Source organism: Fringilla coelebs (assembly GCF_963513975.1).
Source record: "Fringilla coelebs genome assembly, chromosome: 4".
Lineage (NCBI taxonomy): Eukaryota > Metazoa > Chordata > Aves > Passeriformes > Fringillidae > Fringilla > Fringilla coelebs.
The window spans coordinates 41,062,167-41,075,025 of NC_140032.1; the positions used below are offsets into that span (position 1 = coordinate 41,062,167).

General features: G+C 43.6%; 1 protein-coding gene across 6 annotated transcripts in view; it reads right to left on the reverse strand.

The window, feature by feature from the left end:
* The window catches only part of RAPGEF2 (Rap guanine nucleotide exchange factor 2), a 183,738-nt gene extending 171,891 nt beyond the window's left edge, over positions 1 to 11,847 (reverse strand). For 5 of the 6 annotated variants that reach the window (XR_014616117.1, XM_084204639.1, XM_084204637.1 and 2 more), the window contains exon 1: positions 11,511 to 11,844. Coding sequence is in view for 5 of the 6 variants with exons in the window: in XM_084204639.1 (XP_084060765.1) it covers positions 11,511 to 11,579 (69 nt within the window). In the remaining variant the exon portion in view is untranslated. Of the gene's footprint in view, positions 1 to 11,510 lie in introns of all 6 variants that reach the window. The other variant, XM_084204643.1, reaches the window with a different exon arrangement.
* Between the last annotated feature and the right edge of the window lie 1,012 nt (positions 11,848 to 12,859).

Below are 12,859 nucleotides of genomic sequence, written 5' to 3' on the forward strand. Positions count from 1 at the left end.
GGGGTTTTTTTTTAATATAAAATGGAAACCTCATGCAGTAAACCAAGGTGCCTTGTGAAGTTACTCATGGTTAACAGAAGTAATACTTCAGCTAGAAGCTATTTATGAAGTCCAGGGTAACCATTAGAGCACCTGCTTCAGACAGACCTCCTTTGTTCAAAAAGAAATGTAAGGCAACTTGCCTGCTGGAACGTGGGCCAATGTCAACAGCAAATCCAACTGGATTTATGTAGGTTGTGTCACTGTAAACCACGTTACTTTCGTCATGGCTAAATGTTCGTTTACTATCAAAGCCAAGATGGATTGTAAGAAAGTGCCATTATTTTCTCTTCACTTTTAAATTCACATAAAATATTCATTCACATAAGAACATTAGACCTTAAACAGCAATGTTTGCTTCTCAAACCTGGTAAAGGTAGAAATCTGACATACGACAATTCCGATGATGACAGACTCGAAGTATTTGCATATTTTGTTTCAGAAGTGAAAAATAACCTGTATAAGGTACACTGTATTGCAATTTATAAATAAAGGAGTTTCTTTCCCACTCAGAAATAAATAAATGTGAAATAAATTATTAGCCAAATTACCCTAAGTGCTCACCTAGTAAGAAAAATACCAGAAGTAATGACTAAGTCACAAAATTCAAAAAGCACTACCATAGGGGTTTAGAAAGGGAAAAACTTCAGTACATCAAATTAATAAGAGAGAGGTTAAACTATAGCACAAGGCTAGGTACAAAGAATGACTACAAGAAGGGAGAAGAACTAATAATTTGCCTGGGCATTCAGAAACATACTTCAAAATGAAGTATCCTATCCCAAAACTCAATTTTCTTTGTTTTGGGTTCTTAGAACCATTTTTCAAAGCTAACAGAGCATTTCTACCCCTTTGTGCCATGCATTGCATTCATCACGTTTTCCAGCAAAATCCTGTAGTCTAGAAGTTTTTCAACTACAAAAGTGATATTCCCTTAAAAGTCACCTTAAAATAAAGAGTTGAACAAGACTCTTAAAGAGGATTAAAGACTAGTGGAGGCCAGCTACCTATCAACACTCAGTCTGGTAAAAATACAAACTAATAGCACTAAAATAAATGGCTGTCTAAAATACAGCAGATATGGAATATCCTCCTCTCTTCCACTTTGGCAAACACCTACAACAGAGCTAAAACAACTCTCACCCTTCCCTTGGCACTGTTACCTCAAGCCATTTTTAACAGCTGAGCTGGAATTGTGCTGCCACCTGATAGTTGTTCAGTGGCCTACGACCAAGGAGCTGGCATCTTCCAACGAAGTCATCTTGAATTAAAACAAGGCACTGGTGCTAATTAGCAGCTTTCAGCACCAAGGGAGAAGCCATGGCAGGGACAGAAACTCAATTACCCTTGTCCAGCGAGAGCCAGCTCCCGGTCAGCACGTAGCTGGCGGAGCCCCTCGTGTTTCCATACCCATGGCACACGTGAAACGCTTCAGTCTCCAGAGCAGAACACTGCAGGCCATTCCCACATAGGTCTGACTTTTGGTGCTTTGTACAAATTGGTAACAAATCCATCGAAGACCCCCAACACATCTGATGCACTATGCAGCCATGTGCACCATAGGATTAATGGAGAACACAAAATGCAGCTCAGACTGAGACCCTCACAACGACCTTCCTGTAACTCAGAGTGAAAACTTTCTTGCTGGAAGTGTTCACCATCTGCTCACCAGCTCCTCAGCAGTGAATACATTCAAGCTACTTAGTTACTGTGCTAACCAAGTTTAGAGGGAGATACCGCCTGAACATCATGAACCAGTGCAAAATCTTATTGTCTTGTTTCATGCTTAGATAGAGTATCATCTATGAACTGCACTCCCATTTATTGTTTTTCTTGAGATAATATCATTTCAATCAAAGGGCAGCTTACCGCCTTCAGTGATGAAGCTGCTGGTTATTAGCCACCCTCAACAGGAAATCAACAAATGTGTCACGATCAACTACATCACTTCAGCTTTCAGCATCTTGTTATGAGTTCAGCAACTGGGATAAATGCCCAACCAGGTTACACACCTTTGCACACATTCTGCTTCAGCAGCATCCAGCACCTGCTTTTTTCTTCCAGTTTTTGACTCTTTTTGGAGACTGCAGCTCCTCCAGAGCTGAAGAAGAAATCCACAGGGAGAAGTCCCGCTGTGGTTTAGGAACAGTATTCCCCAATTTAGTGCTCTTACGGAAACATTCCAAAGCACATGGTGCTTACTCACTCTCCCCTTCCCCTGCGGCAGGATGGAAAGGGGAATTGGAGGCACAAAAGGTAAAGACCATGGGTTGAGATCCAGATATAAGAACAACTACATCTTAATTTTGCAGTTGATAGCTAAAGTTCAAAGCTATTTCAACATAAAGCACCATCATACACGAACACAATGAAACAACACAACTTTGAAATATTGACGTAACTATTTAAACCAAAGTCCATCTTTTTTTGTTGCTACAGCTATGGCACCTTCAAAAACTGCCTGAGCTACTGCACCCAAGTAAAGTCAGCAATGGGATGCTGTGCTCTGGCAGAGCCTGCCTGTCCTACAGCACTGGCCAGGGAATTCACTTTGAACACCCACAGCACCACTGGCAAGGGACAAAAGAAGTCCGTAAAACTGCACTGACAAGCCTCTACCTCTCAGTTCAAAATGTATCTAAATATTTACTGCCATGTATGCTGTGTATTCTGACAAGTCTTTTGACAAACAGCAAAACTCCGCAGAACCATTCAAATGAGTGCTGGCTACTCACATAATGCAATGCGTAGCTGATTTCTGCAAGGTCATGTATTTTGAGGAAATGTTCTGGGCGGGCAAGGGAATGGTTTCCTGACAAGATGAAGCACTTACCTCAAAGTCAAAACAAAAACAATGGAGGGTACATATTTTAGGTACGTCCCAATAGATTTCACATACCAAATGGAAAAATGTGTACGCCTTTTAACTTGCATGCCGACAAAATTGTCACTTCTTTGTTTTGCCCCCAGGAAGAGAGCCCACCAGCACCCAATTTTCAATTACTATACAACAAAGCAATGTAAATACAGACAAGACTCAGTATAACAATTAAAAAAAACCAATCCCGAGCCTTAGCATCTCTCCCACCCAATTCAGTGAATGCAAAGGTGCCCTTTAAGTTAAAAAAAATCTTATTTTAGGAAATTAATCAAGAATAAATTGTGTCATAACATTACATCCATTTTATCTTTTTTTATACTTCTAGACAGTGTTTGAAAATGGAGCACCATATACTCTCTGGGAGAGGTTTAGGTATTTCAGAGGTTCCAACACACAACCATAAGCATTCCTTTCCAATCTCCTGTATCACAGGTCTTCACACCTTCCGCTGCACCAACATAAACATTTGAAGCCACAATCTAAACCAGACCGAGTCACTTAAATTTTAGAATGCAAAAACCCTACTACACAGTCTCTCAAAAGTTTCTTCTGTTCAGCTAACAAGACTGCATCACTTATCCTGTGTTTTTTGCAGCCTCACAAACAGCTGGATGGACAGCAGTGAGGCAGCAGGGAACACCAGCGTGGAAAACAGTGAGTGAGCAGCTTTGGTGGGTGCCTGGCATCCAGCCAGCATCAACCCACTACAACTAGCTTTGCTGCTAGAGAAATACAATGTACTAGAAAAGATTCAGCCTTTGGTTTCAGCAAGTCAAACCTCAAGCAGATATTGGTGGTACAGCCTTGTTTTCCCATCAGCTACTTACAAACCACATTCGTGTAACATTCTTTCTCACCCCTCTAAGTTTTGAGTTATGTTTTGCGTAACAGGGCAAAAAGTGTGAATGACTAATTTCAGATAGAAAAGGCTGTATCAATATTTTTTTCCCAACTACAGTAAAAGCAAAATAAAGATGGGAGACCAGTATCCCTAACAATAAAGAACTGCAAATATAAACTAAAAACAAAACAACAAAATACTAAGCAAACAATCCACAGGTAACAGGAACCACCCTCCCTTTTAGAAACCAAAACAACTACATAATTAATATTTTTATTAAGCAAAAGTTTATTTTAACTTTAAGACATACAAAAAGCAAGCAAACAGAAACAAACAGCCCAGCACACAGTCAACAACAGGCATGCTCCACGAATATGTCTTCCATGAAACTCAATACCCATTCCCAGGTAATTTACACTGAAACCAGATGCTGTTTCATTGTGTTGTTCATGTTTCTCAGAATACACACAAATAAGAGAAAAATAGGAAAATCATGCCATCCACAGAAATATTAATATCAGAATTTTCTTTTAATTTTTATCAGTGCTGAAAAGCAAAATCATGCCCATTTTTCTCCCCCCTCTCTAAAAGCATTTAAATATTTTAATTTTCTTTTATTCCTTTAGTGTTTTGCTCAGGTAATGATATACATGCTGACCTTTACTGTTGACTAGAATTCCTTAGAACTGCTCTAAATCAAATATTTAATCACTCTTACTCAGGTCAGACAAGACAGACACACACAAAGAAACACATCTACAGCTCTATGGGCGTAACAGAGATACCCAGAGAGAACAAATAGCTAATTTTAACTGCAAACAAAGCTGTAAGAAAAGCACTGCAGTAGGGCTCCTCTCTCTCCCTTTTCAAGAAAAGTGGTCAACTCCACCAACTTCAGAAAAAGGGAAGCAGAGCACCACTTCCATTTTGAGACTTATTCAAATACACCCTTGATGCAAAATATCCCCAGCAAATTAAATCTGCAACACTGGCTGCAGCAAACAAGGCATGCAGGCTCAGCTGCCCTTCACAAAGCATCTTTGTAGAGCTATCTTTCTGCCAGTGCTCCTTTTGAATTCCCAAACAATACCTCGCAAAAATTAGATCTCCTACTGTGGGAAAGTTCCCAAAACACAAGCCAAAATATATTTTCTCATGAGGATACAAAAACCCTCAATGAGGAAGTCAAAGTTGTTACAATGACTGTTCAGTGTACATATAGTCATTCCTGAAACATGCTAACAGATTAAGGAGCAACATTCTGATTTAGAGAAAAAATATTAAAATCAGCTCCGTAGTTCAACAGAATGAATAGCTACTGCTAGTAGTTACCACTCAGTAATTTGCATAAGCATAGACTTTTGAAAACTTTCGTGCATACAGGCTTTTTAAAACAATGAATATTAAGAAACAATAACTTATCCAAAAAACCTTAGCTAAGGGATATTGTAGTAAGTGCAAAATAAATTAATCATCTTTAGAGGTTACACTTAAATCATCTTTTTTTTTTTCCTCAGGTACTCAGGGTTCTCCATGAATAAACAGATAACCCACAGGAGACTCCAGCCTCCTATTTAAAAAAAACATGATCTTGGGAAAATGCTTGTTATGTCCTTTACTTTTGCTGACCTACACTTTTACACCCAAGACATGAAAGAGCTTTCAGTCCTTTTGGTCTCAGAAGCGCAGCAGATGATTTTGCTCGTTCCTAGTTTTGGCAGAAGAGCAAGCCTATCCACAGCAGGCAGTCTTGCTGTGCCATAATCCTCCTCCACCAAAGCTTTTCCTGCAGCACCACTGGCTACACCCAACACACCAGCGGGGTGGGTGAGGATGGGTGGGAGGGTGCCGGCCCTTTGGCATCACAGAGGGTACAGACATGTGCTCTGATGTCTGAACAGCACCCCAGGTAGCAAGTGGACAAAAACAAGCTTGGACTGAGTAGAAGATCCCTGTGCTTTTGGCCCAGCACTGCTCACTTCAGTACATTTCCTAGGCAAGAATGCCACAGAAAAGCCTCCAGTTTTTAAGTGCAGGAAAGAGACTCTGTCCACAAAGGCTGAAAAAAACATGCTCACAGGAAGATACTAAGCCCAAACGCAGGGCAAACACTTCTTCAGCCACTGCAGGGCAGAAATCAAAAGCAAACGCTACCAAACAGATAATTAATCACGTAGGAAATTACACAGAGCTTATCGGCGCTGCAGTTAAACCCTCACTTTCCCAGTTTCAAACCGGCTCGCTACGTACAGCTAACCCAGCTGCAATCTTCTGATGCAATGAGAAAGCACACAAGTGTGTAGGATAAGGCCTCCACTCATATTTCTATGCTGTAGCTGAAGGCTTCCTGATCATACCCAGCTCTTTGCAAGTGTTGGCAAAACTCTTATCACTAAAAGATACGGAAATCTATTCGTGCACAAAGTACTAGCCCCATGACGGGGAGAACTACTGCAAAAGAAATTAAAAAGTCAATATTCTTGCCATTCTCTAAGCTCTTGGCCATGAAGATATGAATGGCTATGGGAAAATACACACACACACCCCCGTTAGAAAGACTGGGAAATAAGCAAAACTCTTTCAAAACAAACAGGATACTAAGCAGCTCATTGCAGTACATACCCTTAGTTTTGAAAATGACATGAAAATTGACACTGCAAGTTCAGAATCAAACATTCCAGGGCTGTTTCGACAGACTGAGATTAAAGAGTTCACAAGAAAATCTGAGCTATGCAAGGATTTTCAGCTTTACTTATCAGTCATAAAAAGATATATTCATACAAGTACATTTGTTGGGCATGAATTAATGCTGCATAGTAATACTAGCTTGAGAAAAACATTAAGAGAAAAAAAAAAGTAGACTTACTTCCAAAATACATTCTTTCTGTACTAAACAAATAAATTGTTTGCCTTGTCAGGTAAAGGCCTCACTTTTCTCCAGTAGTTCCTATGATTTTTATGCTACCAGTTAAGTGCTGAAACACAGCAGGAAAAGTCCCTATAGTTCAAGGTCTCTGCATACACGAGTCTATTGTAACTTGTTTCATCTATATTCACCTCCCCTACTTACAGCCCAAGAGCCACCACAAGATATCACTTAACCTACAGTTTTTCAGATACATTCAGGGTACTTTAACTATTTTGAACAAGTTTCCAAAACCCTACAGCATCTAGAGGTTTGTTGGGTTTTAGTTCAGACAACTACCATTACAGCTGACTTTATGATGGCAACTGTACTTGAAGCCCACTGCTGAGCAAGGAAGGAGCCCAGATCAAGAACCAGCAACAACCTTTCTTCATAAAGCTGCATTACTAACCATGGCCCCTATGTTAACACAAAACATAACAGGCTCATGACCCCACTTGAGAATTAGTCACTGCAGTCAGCAGAAAGCCTGACCACCACCATGGGAAGCACAGTTAGGAATCTAATTTTGCTGGCCAAATGGGCTCCCCAGAAAGAAACAGAATGTCCAACCTTGCAAAGTAAGGCTGCTCCTGAAGAACCACATAACAAAGCCCTGAGATGCAGTATGGAAAGACCCCTATATCAGTGCAATACAGCCAAACACCAGGCATCAGCTGCCACAGCCCTTCACTTCTCAGGGCTACCAAGAACCAGCAGGGGACTTTAGCAACAGAATCAGTTCTCAGCATTATACTGCTGTTAGCAGCCTGATAACATGGGTTATCCTCCTCTGTAAATGCTCACCTCAGAAAGATGGCAACACAGTAGAAGGCTAACACTGAAGAAAATCTGAAAGCACAACTAAAGCTCCAAAACAACTTTGTTTTTCAAAGGAAAGAAATCCCAAATAAGCTCTTTCAAAAAAGATCATTTTAGTCTTCTAGTGTATTTGCTATACAGACACATGATCAGCCTGAATTTAAAGACTAAATATTCTTTTGCTAGACTCACATATAAAACGCTTAGTTCCTCTGATCCCATTAAACTACACAGCCTTGTATTTTTTTTTTTTAAGAGATTACTGCAGCAAGAAGGAAGTGTTCATTTCTGGCTTATCTGAAGATTGCACACAATCGTGCTATCACTGGTTACAAGTATAAAAATAACACAACAGGGGAACAAGCTGAAAGTTTATTTGGAAAAAGCATAGGTACATCCTACAATTAAACCATTTTTCCTCCCAAGTGTTCAAGAAGGGAGTATCTGCTTTACAACAGCATCCTGTTTAGATGCCTTCTGACATTAAATGGCTCATTAGTATCAAACTAAGGACTACTGCACAGTCCTCCCCTCTGCCCTGAAGAGCTGGTGCGATGCTGTTACATCTCTGCTCCCCGTGACTGCTGTGCTGAGCTGCCTTCATGTACCACACCAGCAGCTTCCAGAAGCAAACCTTAGGCATCTAAGGCACATATATAAGGCACACATTCAAAAAATTTCTTCCTGCAGACGTCACCACATGGCATGAAAACAGCGAACAGCATGCAGAGTTTCTGAAGCAACCATCTATTCACATACCATGCCATGCAAATGAGTCGTCAGGATAAAGAAAGATTAGGGTTCAGCTTCTCTTGTTTGAAAACAAAGGCAGCCCTATTTTTTCAACCAAGCTATACCAGTATAAAACTGCATGCTTTCTGAAATGGCCTGTGATGCCAAAAAGAATTTGTTTTGTAAAGACTTAAAGCTATAACAGTCCATGCAAGAGGACGTTAGGAGAGAAAAAACTAGATCTCTATTACTCACAGCTCAAGGGCATAAAACCATTTGTAATTTATGAACATTTAAAAGTTAGATTCCCCAAAGTAGTTAAATTAACTTCCTAGTTCATGTCTTCAAAGAGAAAATGAATAGTTTAATACATCAATTAAAGAGAAGAGTTACACAACAGGCATGTTAAAGTACAGGCCACATATAAATCCTTTTCCTTTATTTCTCATTTTCTTTAGCCAACAGAACATTGATTTGTGATTCACAAAAGTAAGGAACACTCTGTAAAGGAGGATACACCAAAGAGATATACAGTTATAAATTTACAAAAGCAATTGCAGAATACACTGTTTTCCTCAAGGAAAAAAAAAAAAATCTGTCCAATCCAAAACTACCAAGATATTTTTGCACCACAAAAGTTCAAGGCAAGTTAAGTTTGCTTTGTTCAACAATGTTTCTCAGACCTACTTCTCAAAGTTGTACATACTGGCTATCATTCTGTCACTCCTGTCCTCTGAGCCCGCAGTGAAGGCATGGTGCCAAATTTGCACCCTGACAGTCCAGGGTGAATAGTAATGTCAAACAGACATGGTTTGGGAGAAGCTGAGCCCCAAAGAGTTTGTTAACATAAGAAAGAAGCAAATATGCTACTAACATACTTCTCTTGCTAATTCCTGCACTGATATGAATATGATAAATATATTTTCTCTTTTTAACCCTCTCTTGACTTTAAAAAAGCCTCATGACTTCCCAAAAGCCAAAATTAAGTAGCTATCTTTTAGAGATAGCATAGCAAGGACAGGAAAATACAAATAAAGAAACAATAAGTTACTTTAAGGGAAGAAGGAAAAACAAGGTCTTTGTACCTTTCTATGCATTTTTTTTCCTTTTTACGTAATGATGAAAGATGATGTGCATAAGCATATTTCTTTCAAACTCCAATACTGTTGTAAAATAAAATCAAACTTCCTGAACAGAGGACCAACAGTAGAAAACTAACAGACACAATTCAACATGGACCACTTACAAAAACACCAACCAAGTTTTCTGCTGCAAGCCCAGTCTCCCCAGCAGCAACAGGAGAGCACCACCAGTTTCAAGTATTTCCAGTGCTAAGAACACATTAGATTTCCCCCATACTTGGTCTTGTTTGTGGATTATTTTGGGCCAGTGTCAATTTCATGGATTTAAGGGTGGGTTTCTTTTCCTGTGGTGATTGCCACAGCAGGCTGCCAGTGTGCTGATTCGGGAAGTTTTACAGCACTAACACAGCCCTGGTGTTCCCAATTTAGCTCTCTGCTCGGTGCCCTTCACTGGGCTTTATCCCTGCACTTGGGCTGCGTTCTTCACTGCGTCATTTCTTACTTTCTGCCTTTTTGTGCTTCCTCATTATCCCTTCTAGACAGCGAGGCCAACTGGCAAGGACACAAAGTTTACCAGCTCACATGGCACAGATCATCCCACAGGGAAAGCATCGTCCCCCAAGCCCAGCCTGGTGGCCCCACAGCCTGACCTAGTGGTGTCTGAGCATCTGCCTGCCTCTCTCCTCCTGAGCACCCCACCATGCTTCCACAACCCTGTCCTGAGGCTGGACACGGCTGGTAGGCACCCCCCAGCTGGAATCTATGCCTCCACCAATCCAAGTGACCTCGCTGCAAGTTTGCAGAGAGTGTCTTCTCCAGGAGAGAGCACTCAGCCTCCTTCAGCTTTCACAACACACTGAAGGGCTGGGTCCAGCACTGAAGGCAAACAGACATTTGGAAAAGGTCAAACAAGGACAGAGAAACAAGTTTAGCACCACAAAAACATGTTCCAGAAGCAGCTTCCTTTTTTATGTAAAAGAAAAAAAAAGATAGAGTTCCCAAAAAGGCATGCCACATACGATGCCTATGCAGCCAGCATGTTTTTCCATGAGAAGTTTTATTTTCTGACACATATTCCATGAACATGGGGATAAAAATAACATTACCACAATGACGTATCTATAGTAGGAGGAATGACTTATGGGTGCTGAGCAAAAGTCAAGGTTTCCTCTTTGCCCCAATTTAAAATCATCACCAGCCAGTCAGACGCCTGCCAAAACAATCAGTAACAGCATCTCTTCCCCCAAAACCCGAATACAGGGACTGCTCAGAGAGCAGGACAAGCCTTTAGAAAATAGGACAGATGGCATTACAACTCCAAGCAAAGTAACTCCTTGTATCATTAGCTATTGAACTGCGGCTTGATGTGGGGATCAGTGTAAAGCTTATTAGTCTTTAGACAGTTGGCAGCAACAGCCACTGCAGCAACCGTTCGGGAGCAGAAGGAACTCATTCAGTTTAGTTGTTTTTCAGGTCATGTTAAGTCAAAATGTTTCTGTACGCACTCCAGTCCCCAGCTTAACCTTTCTCAGCCTCTATAAGCGCGGCTACGCTTACAAACGGCTTCGACTCACACACTCCTCTGATAAAGAGGGCTCCAGGAGCACGGCGCAGGTATCTAAAAAATTCCTGCCCGGTGCCATTGTGTAAGGATTTCACCCTACTTTGGAGAGCAAGGACTTGCCAAGAATACCACTGACCTCAGCCCCTACATTATGAAACAGCGCTGCCAGCTCCAGCCAGCTATGTAAAAGTAGGGATTGAATTCAAATCCTGAGCCACCCGTACTCCGGGGCAATAACAAAACACACACACACAGACGAGGGGAAAAAAAAAAAAGGAAAAAGAAAAGAAGGGAAAAAAGAAAAAACACACCACCGAAAAATTATACCCTAAGTTCATTTTCTTTTTACCGGAAGCAATCTTCAAAACAAACCCAGCTGGCGTTTCTCCCTCTCCTTCCCCCAGAATTAGGGAGCAGGAGGAAAGTTGTCGCGTTAACGCGCGCCTTCCCTTCCCCGGAGCTGCCGACCGGGAATTCAGCGCTGGGGAGTTCGGCGGGGGCTGCGAGGGGGTCAGCCCCGGCCGCGCCGCCCCGGAGCGGGGCTGGGGGCCGGGGGCTGCCCCGGCGGGGCTGCGCGGGGCGGGCGGGGGCAGCCCCTCCGCCGCCCGCGGGAGCCGCGGGGTCCGCGGGCGGGGGGCGCTCACCTGGGGGCTCCGCTCCGCCGGGTTCTTCATCACCGCCTGGCGGAAGCTGTTATCCACGTAGGACGCCATCGCGCCCCTGCTGCCTCCCGCCGCCGCCCGGGAGGCGCTGGGGGAGGGCGGCCGCGGCCTGGCGCTGCGCGGCCGGAGCGCTGGGCGAGCAGCGAGCGGGGAGGCGGCGGCGGCGCGCAGGCACCGCGGGCTCAGCAGCGCCGCCGCCCGGAGCTGCAGGCGGCGGCCGAGCCCCGCCGGTGGCAGCGGCGGCGGCGGCGGCGACAAGGGCTCGGCGCTCCCTCTCGAGCCGGCTCTACGCCTCCCGCCGGCCCGCTCCGCCGCATCCCCTCGGGCACCGTCGTCGTCGCCTCCTCCCTCCTCTTCCTCCTCCTCCCATCCGGGCTGATGGGGGGCTCCGCGCCCGCCTCGGCGACGGGGAAGTTGCCGGCTCGGAGGCGGAGCGGCGGGGGGCGGGCCGAGGCGGGACGGAGGAGGGAGGGGGGCGGGTCGGCGGGGGTCGCGGCCGGCGGGGTCCCCTCCGGCTGCGGTGGTGCCTCAGCATCCTCCCGCTGGGAACGCGTCCTTGCCGGGCTTAACCACCAAAAAAGAAGTGTGAGCGGCCGCCGCCATGGTCCCGAGGGACGCGCATCATCGCGGCTTCGGCGGTGCTCCCTGTGCACGGATACTGGGGATGGGCAAGCTGGACGCCGAAAAATAAAATAAAATAAAATTGATCTGCCGAGTCTAGTGACTTCGGGGAGGCCACCTGTTGTCACGCTTCTCCAAAGTAATCCGTATCAGCCGGCTGTCCCCTCTGTCATTGCTATATGGGGTAAAAACGAGGAAGGGAGGGGTGTGAAATCGTTAATTTATCACTATTCTGGGGTTATCTAGCGGCGGATGCTCCTCACGTGAACTTAAGTTTTTAAAGAATACAGGATCTCGCAACATGGCTGATTTTCTTTGTTTACCACGACACCGAGCACGTCTCAGCAGCAGCCTGACAAACGCGGAGCATGGAAGTATTATTAGCGTGCCATTAGCGGCGGGGTAATACTATTAATGTATTTGCTTTCACAAGTGATGTGTACCCTTCGCTGATACGGATCACGCAATGTAAATAATGTCAACTCTAATAAATCTGCTTAATTCCCAGTCACTAGCAGTCACATTTCAATTCCAAGTAAGGTAGCGTCATCTTTATTTGATTTTTTTATTTGTGAAATTTCCCAGGGATAACCATCTTTTCCTTACAAAACATACACTGCTAGTCCCAGGAGAAAATATGTTACACTTTTAGACATAAGTGGCTCTCAAAAATGCTGTGTCTTCAGACAGTAATCTACTAAACCTACTCA